At 45.2% G+C, this 20,354-nt stretch overlaps 1 protein-coding gene across 3 annotated transcripts in view; it reads right to left on the reverse strand.

Annotated features, from left to right (window-relative positions):
* Window positions 1-2,710: 2,710 nt before the first annotated feature.
* Window positions 2,711-20,354, reverse strand: part of LOC127054187 (uncharacterized) — a 75,446-nt gene continuing 57,802 nt past the window's right edge. For 2 of the 3 annotated variants that reach the window (XM_050960182.1, XM_050960179.1), the window contains exons 5-8: window positions 19,584-19,738; window positions 16,204-16,230; window positions 14,385-14,503; window positions 2,711-6,883 (exon numbers count right to left, since the gene is read on the reverse strand). In XM_050960182.1, the coding sequence (XP_050816139.1) occupies window positions 6,787-6,883; window positions 14,385-14,503; window positions 16,204-16,230; window positions 19,584-19,738 (398 nt within the window). In that variant the 3' untranslated portion in view covers window positions 2,711-6,786. The remainder of the gene's footprint in view (window positions 6,884-14,384; window positions 14,504-16,203; window positions 16,231-19,583; window positions 19,739-20,354) is intronic. The other variant, XM_050960181.1, reaches the window with a different exon arrangement.

Consider the following 20,354-nt stretch of genomic DNA (forward strand, 5'->3'; position numbering starts at 1 on the left):
TTTGCCCACACATACAGCCACATATCCTCCTCCACCCATTACATTCATCCACCTTCACCATACATCCACCCATCCACCTATCCCCCACCATTCAACCTCCTCAGTACACATACACCCTGCCCCAACCATCATCAACCACCCACTCCCACATCCCAATACACATTCCTCACCAATCCACCCACCCCCATACACTCTTCTTCATGAATACACCCGCCCCCACCCATACACCATCCATATACCCTTCCTCATTATCCCATCAGTCCCCATCAACACTCTTCCACTAGTCCTCCCATTCCCCCTTCCCCAACCAACCACCCTGCTCCATACACCATCCCTGTTGCATGTACCTTCCCCTTCCACCCATCAATCCCCATCCACCCTATCAAACCTATCCACTCTTCCATCCAGCTACCCTCTTCCACCATCCAACCAAAGATCCTCATCCATCCATGCACCAATATTCTCTCTCACAACCATACACCCTCCCCTACCCATACACTGTCCATCACCTATTTCACATCTCCTCCCACCCACACACCCGTACCCATCCACTCATACACCAATAAATGCATCCAAACATACACCCACATACATCAATCTACCCACCCACCAATCCATGCTCCCCCACCCTCTGACCTATCCGCCAACTCCCAAAGCAACCATCCATCCATCCATCCACTTAGTTACCTATGCACACTCCCCACCCAGCCACCCTCACCCAGCACCAATATCCACCCACCCATGCACACTCTGCTACCCTTCCACCTATACACCCATCCATCTTTCCCAGGTGTAACCCATAACCCCTCCCCCACCCATCCACTCATATCCATCCACCCTCCCCACTAATCCCCCAAATCACCCTTCCCCATCAATCCACCCAAACACTCATCTGCAATCCCCCACCTTTACCCTCACACTCAGATTTTTCAGCAACTTTGTCATCCTAAACTATCAGTTGTACTTGGTTGAAGTGAAGAATTTTGATGAGAGATCACCCCTGAATTGTCAGGAGAGATTCCTAATTGCTTTGAAATGTAGGTTTGCTGAGGACTTTTTGGCCCTCAATAGTTGCTTGGTTGCAATGAAGAACTTTCACGAACCAATATCCACTGAAATGGCAGGAGAGTATCTTAATGCTTTGCAATGAAGATTGAGAGCTTTTCAAATACGTGATCAACAGAGAATGATTGCTTGGTTGCAATGAAGAACTTTGATGACACACATTGTCTGAATTGTCAGGAGAGATTCCTAATTGCTTTGCAATGAGTTCTCTTATAACAGTGGTTCCCAAACATTAACAACCTGTGAACCCCTTTCATTAAAATGTCTTGCGAACCCCCTCCTAAAAATGAATATTTCCAAGGGTTTTCTCCTTTACTTAAGTATAAATTATAAAAGAAGTGATCTTGAAAATATAAAATTTGTTTTTATGACATGCTTATTTCACACTATTAATTATTATTCATCATTTTGGTACTTTTATTATGTTATGAAAATGGCAACACTCTTCCAAGATCTCACTTTCGTAGCTTGTATGACTTTGAATAAGCCTGTTATAAGACAAGGCTCCTATGTTTCATCAAGGGGTATCAGATTGAAACAGCATGAAGGTATTTAAGAAGCCAACTCAAATTGTTCCTCCTGCATAAGCATTCAGGTCTTGAGCAGTACAGGTAAACAACACACATTACAACAAAGCTTAAACTTGTTCGTCATAATAATTTTAAAAATGATATTAGCTGCCTATTTAATTTTAAAAACAGCAAAAAATATCCACCTCCCTTTCCATTTCTTATAAGGAGTCATGAAGTTTAAATCTCCATAGTATGATAGATATGCTTGATTTGATCTGCTTAGCTCTTGGAAGTCCAGGGACTCTGGGCTGCTGGCCCCATGCTGCCCAGGGTTCCTAGGGACAGCTCTGTCTGCCATTAGGGAATTTCTCCCAGAGAACCCCCTGTAACATTTTGCGATCCCCCAGGGGTTCATGAACTCCAGTTTGGGAGCCACTGTCTTAGAACTTTGTCACCCTGAAGGTTCAGCAGGGATTTCTTTTTTGTTTTTAATGAAGAATTTTCATGAATCGATCAAGTCTGTATTGTCAGGAAAGACGGCTAAGTAATTTCCAATGATGAACATATGAGAAATTTGTCCCCTGACAATCAAGAGTGACTCGTGGCTTGGTTATAATGAAGCATTTTTATGAACTGGTGGTGAAGGGATGAATGGAAATATGGCTGGATGGGCGGATGAAGGTGTAAGAGTGAAAGTGGAGAACGTGTATTGGTGGATGAGGGAAGCAGCCTTCTACTCAGAAAGGGTAGTGTGACATCAGTCAACAAAAACATGAGACGATTGCTTCTTGTCTCATCTCTTGCTGTAAAAGGCTGTTCCGTAGCTGAGCAATAACATTGAAATGTTCAAAGATAGTTTCTAATTTTGAGCGTCTCCATTTCTGGGTTCCCCTGTAAGATGCCTTGAACCTTATTTTCAGAAATGTGCAGCAGCATCCATCGCTCCCATTGGAATTATGGATGGTTCATATTTTTGAAAATTATGTCCAAGATGGGTATCTCAGATGAGACACTCAGAATTAAAAAAATGTATCCTTCAGCTTCCCAACACTTTCATCCTGTTTCTATTTGTCTCTCTTAAAAATGCTATGATCAAATGTATTCCATAATAGCAATGTTTTTATTAAGCTCCTTACATTTGTATCACAATGCATCCTAGGATGGGGAAATACACAGTATGTTGCAGGGAATAAATATGTTTATTGCTGAGAATGTAAGAATATATTTCATATAACATCATAACAGAAGAGTAATAATTCATTTTATAAAAACTATACATAAAGTCATTTAAGTGTAAAAATACCAGTTCATTATACTGTTTATTATAACATGCATGGCTCAGTTCTGCCTGGAGTCAGTGAGATTACAGAGGCTGTATATTAATGGAGGATTTGGCCCACTGCATTAATAAAGACACAATGATTATTCACAGAATAATCAAGATAAAACCTCCCCAGCTCTGGATAAAGCTGGCAGGACGTACACTGACTAACTGAAAACCAGAGTGGCAGCTGAGTTTGTTGCACAGCTGAAAGATCTATCAAGAGCGCCTTCTTTTGGGTGCGTTCATTTTTGGATGCTCAATCTGAGACAGTTTGTGCCCGATTTTCAGAGGTACTGAGCTTCCCATAGCTTCATATGAGTTCCCTTGGAGTTGTAGGTGCTCAGCACCTTTGAAGGCATCTCAAGATGCTCCCCCTGCCCCACCAGATTAGAGAACATTCTTGGTATTTTTGGCCTGTATGTGCAAAGAGGTTCTGATAAATAACAGCTGTTTCACTTCAGGTCATTGTCTGTCATGAGAACAAAATTCTTTATAAAATATTCTCAAGTGTTTGTATTAGAAATGGGCCAAAACCAGCCACAAATATGGAGTAAGTTTGGAATTCAGAATTTTGTTACTAGGTTCTAAATGTAGATAAGCTGCCTGGATTTAACATCCTCTTCCTCCCCAAGTCTGGATCCTGTTCAGACTTTTGCAGCTTGGGTCCAGCTCTAGGTTGGCTAGCTTACTTTATTTACATCTTTGGCTCTGCACTTGGGCAGATCCTGTCCTCCAGAGAGTTCTAACCCAGTTTTGTAGAACCAATACATTCCTGATAGCCCAGATGAGCAGAGGAAATTCACTTAAGGTTTTGGAGAGTTATTCAAACTCTGAATCTTTTGAAGTTTGCCTGTTAGTTCTTGAGAGTGTCCTAGGGTTCCAGATATATGTGAAGTTGGGGCTTTAGTTAACGTGCACCTGTGGACTTTGTTTGCTAAACAGCTCAGCTGTCTAATTCCAATTTAGCAGACAGAATTCCCTTCCCCCAATAGGCAAAGACTAGTTTTCACTCCATGTGGGTTAGTCTTTGGATTCTGAGCTTGTAGCAAAAAAGAAATGTGCGTTTATAGCACATGCACAGAGATGCTGCTCTAGTCATGGTTTCAATGGGACCTTTTTAACCATGGTCTGTGTCCTCTGAATCAGTTAAAGGTGGGCAATGGATGAGTGGCAACAGTGCAGCCTCCAAACAGCTGGGCATAGCCTTAAAGCTATCTAGTAGATAACAGAGGACAGGCCTATAGACCTTAGCTGGAAAAAGAACTACCCTGGCTTGTAATAGAGACTTAAAACTTTCCTTTCCATCCCCAATCTCCCCATTATTCTAACTTTCCCAGCAGAGGGAGCCCCAATCCAGCATTTGATCCACAGGCATAGGTTTAAGTTCACTTGTCTTTTTTGCCTCTTAAATGCTATGACACATGGTGATGCACAGGCCGCCAAACAGACCAGGAGCCTTCACCCAACGTGGCCATAACCTTTAAAAACAGGAGCCTGCATTTGGCTCCTAATAAAGTGGCCTGGCTTTCCAAAATCCTGAGTACCCAGTGAAACCAAGGACCTGGGTGGGCAGCTCACTCAGCACTTTTAAAAATCAGGCCACTTATTAGGTGCTGAACGGTTGAAGGCCCCAGTGTCCTGCAATAATCTCTGCATGGCTGTAACCCTCTGTCTGCATGGGGACCCACTGAGGTCAGTGAAGCTCCAGACTGGCAAAGGCGGTCACACGCACAAGACTGGCACCTAACCTTGCACTTACAAATCCAGCTTTAGAAAATCTTGGCTGGTGGCTTTGATTGAGTTGACCATTGCATGGGACCTCAGTAAAACTCCCCAGTCAGTCACTGCTGGTGGAGACACCTTCAAAATGTGCAGACTTGTTAGTAATACCCACAAGTGGAGATACAAAAAATCCCTTAAGTCTTGCACTGTTGCCCATACCCAGCACTGTCTACTATATGTAGTCTCCCAATCTTTGTTTTTCCTTAAAGCACTGGTGTTCTATGAGGGTCTAGCCTATTTCTGCTGAATAAAGCCCAGGAAATCAATAATACTTCACAAGCAGGAGGACTTAAGGTAGCTTGTTTATGAAATTGTATCAAACCTGCTTGATTATTATTGCTGAGATGGTAACTATATTCCTGGTATATAGCATTGTTTTAAGTTCACTTTTACATTCATGTCAAGAGTAAACTCTAGTATAGCTGAGCACCCCGCCCTTCAGCAAATCTTTCTTTTACCTCTCCTCCCTCCCTGGCACCTTGATGCTGATCCTGCTGTAGAGCATAGTCTGCACAATGTAGCCTTGTAGTTTTCAATTTCATGTCCAACAGCTTCCCAGCTCATTTACCTCTGAAACAAGAATGTAGGCTGTGGAATGAAGCAGCTCATGGGGGAGAACAGAAAGGGAGGCACTCTTCTCCCTTACAGTCAATTGCTTTTCCATCACTGACCTAGAGGATGGGGTGAATCTGTTTTTATTCAGATTTGAATACGGGGATGCTCTCAAGTGCTGAGGGATGGGGTGGATTCTCCATCACTGGATGTCACTCTGAAATATATGCTCTAGTTCAATGGCAAGTTAATGCGTTTAATGCAGGGAGTATCTCAGGCCTGAGTTGTACAGGAGGGCAGACAATATGGTCAGAATGTTCATAGAATCATAGAAGATTAGGGTTGGAAGAGACCTCAGGAGGTTATCTAGTCCATCCCCTGCTCAAAGTAGGACCAATCCCAACTAAATCATCCCAGCCAGGGCTTTGTCAAGCCTGACTTTAAAAACCTCTAAGGATGGAGATTACACCACCTTCCTAGGTAACCCATTCCAGTGCTTCACCACCCTCCCAGTGAAACAGTGTTTCCTAATATCCAACCTAGACCTCCCCCACTGCAACCTGAGACCATTACTCCTTGTTCTGTCATCTGCCACCACTGAGAACAGCCTAGCTCCATCTTCTTTGGAACCCCCTTCAGGTAGTTGAAGGCTGCTGTCAAATCTCCCCTCACTCTTCTCCTCTGCAGACTAAATAAGCCCACTTCCCTCAGCCTCTCCTCATAAGTCATGTGCCCCAGCCCCCTAATCATTTTCGTTGCCCTCTGAAGGACTCTTTCCAATTTGTCCACATCCTTTCTGTAGTGGGGGGACCAAAATTGGACACAATACTCCAGATGTGGCCTCAGCAGTGCCAAATAGAGGGGAATAATTACTTCCCTCGATCTGCTGGCAATGCTCCTACTAATGAAGCCCAATATGCAGTTAGCCTTCTTGGCAACAAGGGCACACTGTTGACTCATATCTTGCTGCTCGTCCACTGTACTCCCCAAGTCCTTTTCTGCAGAACTGCCAGTTAGCCAGTCGGTCCCCAGCCTGTAGCTGTGCATGGGCTCTGCACTTGCCCTTGTTGAACATCATCAGATTTCTTTTAGCCCAAATTTTCACTCTGGACCCTACCCCTACCCTCCAGTGAATCTACCTCTCCCCCCAGCTTAGTGTCATACGTGAACTTGCTGAGGGTGCAATCCATCCCATCATCCAGATCATTAATGAAGATGTTGAACAAAACTGGCCCCATGACAGACCCCTGAGGGAACTAGACATTGAGCCATTGATTACTACCTGTTGTTCCTTAAAAATCTAGATAGTTTTACCTCAAATTAGTCTTCATTTTACAATAAATATACATGGGCCATATCCTCAGCTCTTGTAAATGACAGTAGTTCCATGGGCTTAGTTACTGGGGCTACATACAGCAATCAGACCTTACCCAAGTCTTTGCCCATGGAAACATAGCTTGGTAATGGGATGCAAAATCACTTCTCTGCTGAAGGAAGGAAAAAGCCTCCTCCCTGATAACTCTTTTACCTTGGTCCATTGGATTCAGATGCTCAGAAAGGCCAGATGTTTTCGTTTTTTGTGCTTTGTCCCAGAACAATCATGGAGTTCCTCTCCATCTTCCTCCGATCCGAAGTCTTAACATCTGGTCTAAACCAATGGGAAAATGCTATTAATGTTTATAGGACTCAGAACATGTGGTTGTGTTTTTGCACATATTACACTGGGCCTACGTGCACACATCTGAGCTACATCCAGATCTGTTATTTTCTCTAGCTCCAGTCTAAATTTCCAAAACACATGCTGTCAAAATATTTGTGGCAGCATCCAAAAATGGAGGCTATAAAATGTTTTTGCTTGGCCGAGAGTCCCAGCATAACAAACAGGCTGACACATCTGCAGGAAAATATGTAGTATGTCCCCACATGAGGGGTGGGGAGTGACAGGCAGAAAATATCAAATCAACCCTATTACTGGGAAGTTTCCCTTTGAAAATCCAGTTCTTTTGGTGGGCAGAAAAATGCTCTTTGGAAGGGCAAGATATATGATGTTTTGGATCAGTCTTGGCTTCAGTTTTTTTGATGTGTGTACAGCCTGATTGAAGGACCCATTGAAGTCACCATAAAGATTACCACTGATTTTGCTGGGCTTTGGATCAGGCACAGTGGGCTGGTGAAAGATCGTGGCTGAGCCAGCTGAAATTTTTTGAACTTTTTTTAAAGACTTCTTTTGAAAATGAAAATGTTCATATGTACACAGACAGAAAAATCAGTAGTGACTGGGTCATCTCCCCCCCCTCCCCAAAGTCACAGATCAGATCCAGCTCTAGACAGGATGAGTGAGGTGTGCACCTCTAAAGGCTTGTGGGTTTGCATCAGAAAAACTCAGATGTCCCTGAAAATAGTTAGGGAGATTCCATTGCTTTTAATTTTCGTGGCTGCTTCTGGGCTCTAGCCCTGAGAGAAGCTGCTCTTGCTGTATTTGTAGCTCTCTCAGAAGCAAGACGTATTGGCGATGCTGTGAGAGCCTGTTCTGCCACTCTGCCTATCCTCAGTGGGCTAAGGAAGAGTAGGATAGAAAGCAGTCATGCTATGGAACCCTACTTGACCCTGGAGTGGGGGAAGAGGTTAGGGTGACCAGACGTCCTGATTTTATAGGAACAGTCCTGATATTCAGGGCTTTGTCTTATGTAGGTGCCTATTACCCCCCATCTCCTGTCCCCATATTTTGCATTTGCTATCTGGTCACCCTAGAAGAAGTGACTATTCAGATCAAATCATAGACTACTCCTAAGGGCTTTACAGTGTTATATGGTGATGGGGGCAGATACAGTGCTCAGATACCATGGTGATGGGGGCAGTAAAAATAACAAGGCAGATTTCCGGCCCAGCTTTCCACACCTAAGATTGGATTTTACCCATAATTTTGGAAGAAGCACCAATGTTTAGCTATTTGTCTGGAGCAAATATTTGACTGTGTGAAGTTCACACATGACTTTAGAACATCTTAAATCCAATAAACCAGCCAAAGAGAAAGAGATTAGGAAGGATCTCTTCACTCCTTTGCTGAGGACCAGACCCAGGTCTGTGCACCACTTGAGTTCCCTAGTGATGGATAGGCTATGTGCACAGGGGTGAATTTCGCCCTATGTGTGTAAAGAATCAGTATGAGAACTGCAAATACAAAAATCAGTCTGTTTTGGACATTATAAGGCACAGCACATTGCTCATGGCCAGGGGTTTGCCTTGGCAGGAGCCCATCTCTTGCTATGTAAAGCAACGGATTCCTTTTCTAATAGGAGAATTGTTTTGCAGTTGTGAAAACACCTCAGAGCAGATTATTTATCATAACCAGAATGGGCCCATGAAAGGGGATTTGCTTTGACCTAGGTGGAAAAACAAAAACAAAAGTGACTTTCCCTATTTGCCTGAATAACTCAAGTGGGACTAAGTGTAAAAAGCTACCAGTCTTCACTTTCCTGGGAGCTATCTGTTAGTAGAGGAAATTAAGGTCTACCTTACTTCAGTTCAATATCACAGGGGACTTGTAGATGCTGGAGAAGTTAGGATAAGTGAAGATTAGATCATCACAGTTTCACTGTATTTACAAATGGGATAAAGGTCTAATGCTCCATTTCCCATAGCTGTGGTCCCAGTGGAGACTGGGCTGGGGCCAAACTCCAGGTGTTTGTAAAAGAGCCCCCAGATTTTAAAAATATAAAAAGACTTTGTTGTTTATAAATGCTGGTCAGGGATAAACTCTGCTCTTCCACCAGGAGAGGGTGCTCTGCCTTTGCTTCTGAATCTAGCCTAGCCATCTCTTCTTGCTGTGCCATGTCACCGCCTCCATCAGTGGCTGCAGGAAGTGCATCCGCAAAGAGCGCAGGAGAGATGTCTGAGTATGGTGAGAAGTGGGGGTGAAGGACTGAGAGTAGATGGGGAGCTGGAAATGGGGAGGAAAGAGGTTGACAGTGGGCTTGGAGTGGGAAGAGGGATTTAATGGAAGGAACAGGAGTGGAAAATCAACATATTTCTGGTGCTTCCCAGTTCTATCCAGATGAGACGTACTGTCTGTTCTTGAGGTATCCCAGCATTTCCACTGGGTCCCAGCTGGGACCAGTAAGTGCAGCAGTGATAAAACAATTGTATAAAGAGCTATGGGACCCAGTCCTCAGCTGCTCCCATTGCCTTCTGATGTACACCAGCATAATTCTTATTTATGGAGCACTGGTGATACTCTCAGCACTGCACAGAGCAGGGCAAAGACCAGGTAGGCTCTTACAGTCAGAAAGAGACAGATGTAGCCAGAACTCTTTTGAACCCTAAATGCAGTTTGGGTCCAATTCAAGCTTGGAGTGAAGGTTCGGGATGGGTTGTGTTTTCTCCCTGGCTGATTTGCCCATGCCACATACTTTAGCTGAAGCTGTTTGATTTCTTCCTGCTTTGTATTTGTTTCGGTTTCCCAAACAATAGCAGGAAGTTTGCCTGTTGTGTGGATTTGGTCCCACACTAAGTTTTTTCCAGCTGGGAAAGCCATTCTGTGAACCATTAGAGGATTTTCCAGCTGTAACTACATGGATCCTAATTCAAATATGTCTTCATAATGTAGATGCACCCTACTTTCCAGAACACTGGGACATTCCTGAGTTAAACAGCTGTTCTGCCCGCTGAAAATTGAAAATAGCCTGCATTCTTTGCAGCAATTGCTGTCAATACCACTGAGTCCCCAGCTGAAAAAACATGGGAAGGTTGCACAGTGCCATGAAATCCTCCCGCTCTTATGAGTAAGATATCCAGGCTTTTCCTGTTACCCAGTTATATACACAAAGCAACAGAGATTCATTGGAACAGATGAGAGAGCTTGGAAAATTAAAGGAACATCCGTGCAGGAGATGACTGGCAGTGGTGTCATAGGCCTGGTCTACACTGGTCGGTTATTTTGGAATTAGTCGAGTTAATTCGAAAAAAAAAATATTCCATCCACATGACTAAACTGTTTATTTTTTATTTAAAGGGCTATTTAATCTGATTTCTGTACTCCACCTCGGCAAGCGGAGTAGCGCTTAAATTGAGATCGCAATCCCAGGTTAAAGGTATTGTGGATGCAATTCAATGTTATTGGCCTCTGGGAGCTATCCCAGAATGTGCCCTTGTGACCGCTCTGGACAACACTCTCAACTCCGATGCACTAGCCAGGTGGGCAGAAAAAGCCCTGGGACCTTTTGAATTTCATTTCCTGTTTGGTGACTATCAGCACAGGTGACCATCAGCACAGTCCACCATCACAGGCAACCATGTAGAGTCCACCATCACAAGAGATCACGCAGTCCCTGATTCGCAGATGAGCTCCAGCATGGTCCAAATGGGAGGTACTGGATCTCATTGCAGGTTGGGGAGACGAATCTGTTATGGCAGAACTACATTCCAAAAAAAGGAACGCAAATACATACGCTAAAGTCTCCAGGGCCATGACGGAAAGAGGCTACTCCAGGGACACAGAGCAGTGTCGTACAAAAATCAAGGAGCTCAGGCAAGCGTACCAAAAAGCCAGGGAGGTGAATTGGTGCTCTGGGTCACAGCCCCATACATTCCACTTCTACTGTGAGCTGCATGCAATTATGAGGGGGTGACACCACCACTACCCTACCGCTGTCCGTGGACACCTGCAAAGGGGGAGTTGCACAGAGCAAGGAGGATAAGTTATTGGAGGACGAAGAGGAGGAGGAGGAGGACAGTACCCAGGCGGCAAGTGGAGAATCTGTTTTCCCCCCTAGCCAGGAACTATTCTTAACGCTGGAGCCAATAGCCTCCCGCCACTCCCAAGGCAGGCTCCCAGACCATGACCCTGGAGAAAGTACTTCTGGTGAATGAAAGCCCGACTGGAGTCACGCGGTGGGGTGGGGGCTGGGCTGTTCGCGTTTAGTTTAAAGGGCTCATCCCTGCTCAGAGCCTCATCGGAGCCACACGGTGGGTACAGAGTGGGAGGGGGAGTGTTGTGTGAAGCAATTATCCCAGAGAGCCTGCAGGCCCTCCCTTTATATGGCAAATCCACCAGGCATTGCTTGCTATGGGAAAGGAGGCCTAGCAGCATTGAAAGCATTGAAATGAATGTGGAAGAAGCAGAACCCCACATGCCCCTAGGCTGCCTGCAAGCTGAATTCTGTTGCCCGTGTGTGATGGCTTACTAACACCAAAGTGGCAGGCACTTCAGTATAAGAGGCAAAATACTAACTTGTACAGAAAGAACATCTGCTGTGTACTATGAATTGCCTGTTTCATGATGAAAGGTATCTTTTAAAATACTACCCTCCCTTTTTCTCCTCCCGCAGGTGCATATGTTTCAATGCGGCCCCTATCTACTCCGTCCCAGAGGCTGGTCCAGATTAGAAGGCAGAAAAAATGAATTTGGGATGACATGTTCACCGAGCTCATGCAGTCCTCCTGCACTGATAGGGCCCAGCTGAATGCATGAAGGCAAACAATTGCGGAGTCCGGTAAAGCATTACAGGAACACGAGGAGAGGAGGGACGTGTGCAATGAGAGCAGGCAGGACGCTATGGTCAAGCTCATGGGGGAGCAAACTGACATGCTCCGCTGTATGGTGGATCTAATGCGGGAAAAGCATTAAAGCCATCCACAATGGTCTGCACATTTCCCAAAGTCACTACCCTTAATAGCAGCTGGTCAATGATTGCGTTGGCTATTGCAGCACAGCAGCCCCCACAGTAGATTTGCCCACTCCAAACTGATTCCCGACTGACTGGTAGCTGTTGGGCGTTGCAAGCTTCCACGGTGCTATGGCCACATGCTTCTCAACTGTGAGGGCTACTCTCATTTTGGTGTCTTTGCACTTCAGAGCAGAGGACAGCAAGTCACAAAGTTCCATGAAAGTGGCCCTATGCATACGAAAGTTTCGCAGCCACTGGGAATCATCCCATACCTGCAACACTATGCGGTCCCACCAGTCTGTGCTTGTTTCCCAGGCCCAGAATCGGCGTTCCACAGCATGAACATGGCCCAACGCTACCATGATCTCCCAATTGCCACATGTCATGCTTCTAGGAATGTCTGTGTCTATGTCCTCATCAGTATAGTAATCGTGCTGTTGTTGCTTCCTCACCCGCTTTTGCAGGTACAGCAAACACTGCTGGATAATGCGTGAGGTATTTACAATGGTCAAAACACCATGCTTGCCGCGCTATGGTGCCTGCTTGGGTAATCCTGGAAAAAGGGCGTGAAACGTAGGAGAGCTGTTAGGTTCAAGATGGCTAATAAAAGGCGGTAAATGGCTGTCTTCTGTAGCTTTCACAGAGGCGGGAAGCTCGCTAGAGCTGCAAGTGTGGGAGAGCAGAGTTTGCAGCAGAAGCTGTGTGGCTTAGTTCACGATGGCCAAAAAACAGTGGGAAATTGCTGCCTTTTGTAGCTTCCGTGGGAGCCCAGGACAGACAACATGGAGAAATTAGCAAACGCTGCAAGAGCGGGAGAGCAGAGTTTGCAGTGGAAGCTGTGCTGCTCGGTTCATGGTGGCCAAAAAAAGGTGGGAAATGATTAGATAAAAGAGTATATAGAAAGACGAGAGGACATGCGAGGTGGATTCATAGTACCAGGAGACAGGTGGTGCACCATACTGCACCATCTGCTGGCAGTATGGCATCTGCCATAGCTTTCACGGAGGGAGGAGTGAGTGATGACACACACCCAAAAACACCTGCGAGAATGTTTTTGCCCCATCATGCACTGGGAGCTTAACCCAGAATTCCAATGGGTGACGGGGACTGCGGGAACTGTGGGATCGCTACCCACAGTGCACCGCTCCAACATTCAATGCTAGCCTCGATACTGTGAATGCACTCTGCCGAATTCACGTGCTTTAGTGGGGACACACAACATTGAATGTATAAAATCACTTCTGAAAATTTTAATAGAATAATTGTGAATTAATTTCGTACTGTAGATGTACCCATAGTATTTGACTCATCCATACTGCATGGCGATATGTAGAGATAGGCCATGTAATATAAAGTGAATGTGTTATTAGTGTCCATCCAAGAGATCAGCACAGGTTACCTAGCAGAGGTGGGATGCTCTGCTTACTGCCCAATTACCCAACCATAACGATGAATAGAAACCATCCAAGTACACACACAGTCAGCAAATGATTATCTGCTTCTCAGTTGAATGGAAATCTTTACACCAGTTCTGATTTTTCCACTCTGCATCTCTAAACTAGGTTGGGTACAACATGGGGTTACCATTCCCTTTGAAGGGAGACACATGGGGGGACTGAAGGCAACATATAGCTCAAAAGGATTTCGAATAAAAATTGGTGTATGGACTGGATTTGAATTGGCCCTGGCCAGTTATGTGCTGTATGTCTCAGGTGAACTGTCCAGGAGTCTGAAGGTTCATAGAATCATTGAATATCAGGGTTGGAAGGGACCTCAGGAGGTCATCTAGTCCAACCCCCTGCTCAAAGCAGGACCAATTCCCAACTAAATCATCCCAGCCAGGGCTTTGTCAAGCCTGACCTTAAAAACCTCTAAGGAAGGGGATTCCACCACCTCCCTAGGTAACCCATTCCAGTACTTCACCACTCTCTGAGTGAAAAAGTTTTTCCTAATATCCAACCTAAACCTCCCCCACTGCAACTTGAGACCATTACTCCTTGTTCTGTCAACAGGTACCACTGAAAACAGTCTAGATCCATCCTCTTTGGAACCCTCTTTCAGGCAGTTGAAAGCAGCTATCAAATCCCCCCTCATTCTTCTCTTCTGCAGACTAAACAATCCCAGTTCCCTCAGCCTCTCCTCATAAGTCATGTGCTCCAGTCCCCTCTGCCATGCTAGGAAAAAGGATCTTTTTTACAACACTTCAATGTTATCCAATGGCATTCACCCGGCACAGCAGGAAATCTTTACAGGCCAGATAGAAATTTAAATCAGCTGGACAAGAGAAGACACATATAACTTGTACCTTTACCAGAACTAACAGCAAACTGCAATGGCTAGAGATGAGGAGGGAGTTGTCAGGTTCAGAAAAGTACTCTCCTGTCATGAGCAGTCATAAAGAAATCTTCATTAAGCCCCCTCACTGCATCCTCTCAATTACAAACCAAAGACTCCCATGAACACCCCAGTCCTGGCAGGAATTACCTGTAGAGCTGTGGGCAGGACCTCTTCAGAGCTGCCGATGACAGCCCCAACTTGCTCTGGTTCCTCAGCCTGGTCTTCTTCATGAGATCCCTCATTCTGCCCCAAGCGTGGCTTTCACCCTAGGCAGTGCAAACCAAACCACAACTTAGGCTGATACCTAGAGAAAATACCCTGTCCAGTGGGCAGTACTAAAGGGTGCTTCCAGGATGACTGATTCAGAGGGGAGATTTCTGCTTAAAATACTAACTTAGCCAGAACATCAGAGTTATTGTGCCTCTTGGTGCCAATATAGGACTATTCTTTTTTCAAAAAAAATTAGTTGTCTAGTTTCAGGTCAAACTAATTGATTTATAATAGTCCTTGGGAGATTATTCCACACACTTTATAGTTAGCAATTTCCCCCCCTTGGTATTCAGTCTGCAGTTATGACCATTATGTAGTGTAGCTTGAACATGACACGGAAGTAGAGGTTCCTGTAGCCTCCAATAAATTTCTACTACTGCCATTTTCTCCCAGTTACATTGCTGTGCCCATGATAGATCTTTCCAAGTTAATGTTTTAGAGAGTGAAAGGTATTTGGTGGTTGGTGGTGGTGCTGGGGAGCTGCCTTAAGGCACATTTCACCTCATTGTTTAACTCTCTGAAGGACAAAAGTAATTTGACTGATTTGGTTCCTTGCCCAGGGAGGCTTTACAAAAAAAAAGTCATCCTAAAAAATCACAGCCTGACTCCTGTCTCATTTACACTAGTGTTGGTTACACTGGTATAACTCAACTGCTTTCAGTAGAGCTGCTCCTGGTTTATACTGATGTAAATGAGATGAAAATCAAGCCCAGATTTTTTCCTTTCATATCAGCAACCAACACCAATTCAAAACTTCATTTCTAAATGCTAATTACAATCTGTTTTTATTTTTAACAAATCAAGGCCTGTTGTTAACAGTTTTCTAATGTTCATCCTGAGTTCACATGGGGTACCCCTTTTGTTACTCCTGTTTCAAAAGCCTTGATGTCCAACACCACCTTGTTATAAAATTCCCAGAGCCATTGCTGGGAAACCTTTGGAACAGAAGAAAAATGTTTCCCATGTTAATTGAAAGGCTCCTGAAGTGCTTTAATATGCTGTGTAATAGAGTGAAGAAAGCACTGAATTGCAGCCATCTCTGGAGTGGAATCAAACAACTATTCACCAGCACATACCAGTGCTGCACAACAAGTTCAGGAGAGGAGACTTTATCACTGTTAATCTTATTCGGGGTCTACTAAGTTTCATACCATCTGTCGTAGGTTCAGATGAGGACTGAAATATTAGTTTCACTGATACCAAGTTAACTTTTCTAAGTGAGGCCGGGATATTAGCTAACGTAGCAAATCACCATTGCTATATTGTAGTAGGCTCTGAAGGCCTCAGCTAGGTTGGGGCCCCATTGTGTTAGGCACTGTACAAACACAGAGCATATGACAGCCTCTGCTCAGAAGAGCTTACACTGTCTACATTAAAGAAAGTCCCAATACAAATTGTTCAATCTCTTTCCTTGTGAAGGATGCATTGGACGACAGTGTTATCTGGCGTGAGGATGGAGGACGGCTGAGGCAACTCCAGTGAAGAACACTCTGAAGGGGTAACAATCAGCAACTGGGACTATGACACTACTGGCTTTATTACTAGGTTGTAAACTTTTGGGGACAAGGATCGTCTTTTCTGTTGTGTGTGTGTATGGCACCTAGCACCATAGTCCTAGGGCCAGGACTGGGGCTATGATAAACAATAAATAATAAATACTGATACTAGAAATACATGTAACAACGTCAGTACTTACTGGGATACTCTTGCCGAGGTCAGCCCTCTGAAAAAAAAGGCAAAAGAAAAATTAGAATTAGCCAGAGCGAGGGCTGATCTTGGGGAAAGGGCACTAGCCTGGGCTCAGTTCCCCAGCTCTGCCACACACTGCCTGCTTCACCATGGTCAAGTCAATCCATCTCTCTGCCCTCCATCAATAAAATGGGGATCATACCCCTTCCTTACTCCCACCTTTTGTCTTTCATGTCTGTTAGGACTGTAAGCTCAAGTACAGAGTGCCTAGCACATCTTGGATGGCTCTACCAGGCCCTGCTAACATAACTACAAAAACGTAAGTGTATCCTAGCTCTGAGTTTTCACTTTACTTTCACTTAGATTGAGGATGAAGTACTTTCGGGTGACTAATGAAGATCAGCATTTACCATCTGCAGTTACATTTAATGATGCATTTCCCATTCTGATTGCTGGGTATCCCATGGAGGCCATAGAAAGGTGAAACGTCGTGGTGTGGAAAATGCTGCTTGTGTTTTAATGGCATCCACATGTCAATAATAGTAGGCTCTCCAAACAGTTCTGTTTCTATAGGCACCTAAATTGTGAGAGCTTGATCCTGCAGCCCGCTGAAATCACAAGGGCTTCTCATGTGCTTAATGTTAAGGTTGTGCTTAAATGCTTTGCTGGGTCAGGGCCAGAGCATGCAGCACTTTTCAGGATCAAGCCTTGAATGTGTCTCTGGCTATGTCTACACTACGGGATTATTCTGATTTTACAGAAACCGTTTTTTTAAACAGATTGTATAAAGTCGAGTGCACATGGCCACACAAAGCACATTAATTCGGCGGTGTGCGTCCATGTACCGAGGCTAGCGTCGATTTCCGGAGCGTTGCACTGTGGGTAGCTATCCTGTAGCTATCTCATAGTTCCCGCAACCTCCCTTGCCCATTGGAATTCTGGGTTGAGATCCCAATGCGTGATGGGGCAAAAACAGTGTCGCGGGTGATTCTGGGTAAATGTCATCACTCAATCTTTCCTCCGTGAAAGCAACGGCAGACAATCATTTCGCACCCTTTTTCCCTGGATTGACCTGGCAGATGCCATAGCATGGCAACCATGGAGCCTGTTTTGCCTTTTGTCACTTTCACCGTATGTGTACTGGATGCTGCTGACAGACGCGGTACTGCAGTGCTATATAGCAGCATTCATTTGCCTTTGCAAGGTAGCAGAGACATTTGCCATCCCTATTGCATCGTCTGCCATTGTAAATTGGCGATGAGATGATGGTTATCAGTCATTTTGCACCGTTTGCATTTGGAAATTGGCGATGACGGTTATCAATCCTTTTGTACTGTCTGCTCCTGTCATGGGTGCTCCTGGCTGGCCTCGCTGAGGTTGGCCGGGGGCACATGGACAAAAATGGGAATGACTCCCCGGGTCATACCCTTCTTTATGTTTTGTCTAAAAATAGAGTCAGTGCTGCCTAGAATATGGGGCAAGTGTACTAGAGAACCAGAGAGCACAGCTGCTCCGGGTCAGAGCCCCAGAGATCCCACAGAAATGATGAGCTGCATGCCATTCTAGAGGGTGCCCCTGCAACAACCCCACCCGTTGCTTCCTTCCTCCCCCAACCCTCCTGAGCTACCGTGGCAATGTCCCCCCATTTGTGTGATGAAATAATAAAGAATGCAGGAATAAGAAACACTGACTTTTTAGTGAGCTAAAATGAGGGGGAGGCAGCCTCCAGCTGCTATGATAGTCCAGCGAGTACAGAATCTTCTTTAGACATGAAGGCGGGGGGGGCTGATGGAGCTCAGCCTCCAGCTGTTATGATGATGTTACCAAGCCTTCTGTACCGTCTGCCAGGAATGAAAGGGAGTCATTCCCATTTTTACCTGGGCGCCCCCAGCTGACCTCACCAAGGCCAGCCAGGAGCACTCACGGGCTGATGATGACAATGGATACCAGTCATTTTGCACCATCTGCCACTGGGAAGGGGATGCTGGTGTTCAGCGCTGCAGCACCCCATCTACCAGCAGCATGCATTAGACATAGGGTGACATTGAAAAAAGGTGAGAAACTATTTTTTTTCCCTTTTCTTTTGGGGAGGGGGAAGGGTGTAAATTGAATACATACAGCCTGAAACACCCGGGAAAATGTTTTTGACCCTTCAGGCACTGGGAGCTTAGCCAAGAATGCAAATGCTTTTTGGAGACTGCAGGGACTGTGGGATAGCTGAAGTCCTCAGTACGCCCTCCCTCCTTCCATGAGCGTCCATTTGATTCTTTGGCTTTCCATTACACTTGTCACGCAGCACTGTGCTGAGTCCCTGCTGTGGACGCTGTATCATAGCCTGGAGATTTTTTCAAATACTTTGGCATTTCGTCTTCTGTAACGGAGCTCTGATAGAACAGATTTGTCTCCCCATACAGCGATTAGATACAGTATCTCCCGTACAGTCCATGCTGGAGCTCTTTTTGGATTTGGGACTGCATCACCACCCGTGCTGATCAGAGCTCCACGCTGGGCAAACAGGAAATGAAATTCAAAAGTTCGCGGGGCTTTTCCTGTCTACCTGGCCACTGCATCTGAGTTCAGATTGCTTTCCAGAGCGGTCACAATGGTGCACTGTGGGATACCGCCCAGAGGCCAATACCGTCGAATTGTGGCCACGCTAACCCTAATCCGACATGGCAATACCGATTTCAGCGCTACTCCCCTCGTTGGGGAGGAGTCCAGAAATCGGTTTAAAGAGCCCTTTATATTGGTATAAGGGCTTCGTTGTGTGGATGGGTGCAGGGTTAAATCGGTTTAACGCTGCTAAATTCTGTTTAAACGCGTAGTGTAGACCAGGCCTCTGATGCTCATGCAAACAATCTGAACCACATAGGTGTGCAACATTGGGCTGGAAACTTCCTACAGGCACTTTCCTGTAAGATTCCCACTGCTTCCTCTCTCCTGTGAAGCTGTAACACTGTGATTACAGCCTCTCGCCCAGCATCCCAGCACTTCTGATCCCCGCGGGAACCTGAAAGTGCAGAGATGCTGTAAACAATGGAAAAGCACTGAAGAGGAAAAACACCCGCCCAGAGTTTCTTTCACTTCACAAGGGTGTCACATCAGCATGGGTTGGGTTTGAATTTGGACTGGAAGCTTGTTGTTACACCACCACATTCCAAGCCACAGATAAAGTGTATTGATGTCTTCATTTCAGGCCTGGTGCTAAGCACCTACAGCTCTTATTTACTCCCATTTCTCAGCAGATTTTTCTCAGTCCCTAATTCTGTACAGCCTCCAAAACCCCACTTTGAACCCCTAGCATTTGGCTGGTGGTTGCTCCCCTTGCTGTCTCAGCCCTGTCATCACAGCTTTGCCAGTCTGTCTGAGCTTTAGCTTATCAGTCACCTTTTTCGTCATTGGGTCCTTTAGCAGGAAAGCTCGGCCATCAGTCAGATTATAGGCATCTCTGAGGTCATTCTCCTCATTGCTCCTTTTACTCCAGGTCTTCCTGAGCCCCAGCACCAGCTGTCTATCTCCTGATTCCAGGTGTGCGTCACTTCCTGCAATTCAATGCTCAGATTTATACACACAAATGGCCCAGTAGGGTCCCTATGGGCAGTGTTATCAGCAGGCTGTGAACTACTAACCTTGGAAAGAGAACATTCTTTCCCACTTTAAGTGCCTGAGTTCCTTGTCTTACAAGAAACAAGAAATGTCATAGCTTTACTGCTGCAGTCCCCTATGAAACAGGTATGGTTCTAAGTAGGAAAGATCTGGATAGCTTCTCCCCAACCTCAGAGGATTTTGGAATTCACTTGGATATAAGGCATGAAATCCTGGCCCTGTTTAAATCAATGACAAAGCTTCCATTGACTTCAGTGGTCAGAAACCACAAATGTGTGTGTGGGAGGGAGGGAAATACTGGAACATTTCAGAACCTTAAAACTGGAGATGGACCTGGACTAAAACCCCAGATAAAACATTCCCTGGATCCACATGTTCTGTCTCGGGCCCATCCCAGCTTCAGAATGTTGGGTTCAAGTTTCATTCTAGAAATGAGTGATAGTTTGGGAGATTTCTCAATTGTTTCCAAACCAATTCAATCTCCTGTGGTGTTAATCTAGACAAACATCCTTCCAAACTAGGGGAGCAGAGTAGAGCTTGCTTAAAAGGGCT

The sequence above is a fragment of the Gopherus flavomarginatus genome, chromosome 6 (genome assembly GCF_025201925.1).
Source record: "Gopherus flavomarginatus isolate rGopFla2 chromosome 6, rGopFla2.mat.asm, whole genome shotgun sequence".
NCBI lineage: Eukaryota > Metazoa > Chordata > Testudines > Testudinidae > Gopherus > Gopherus flavomarginatus.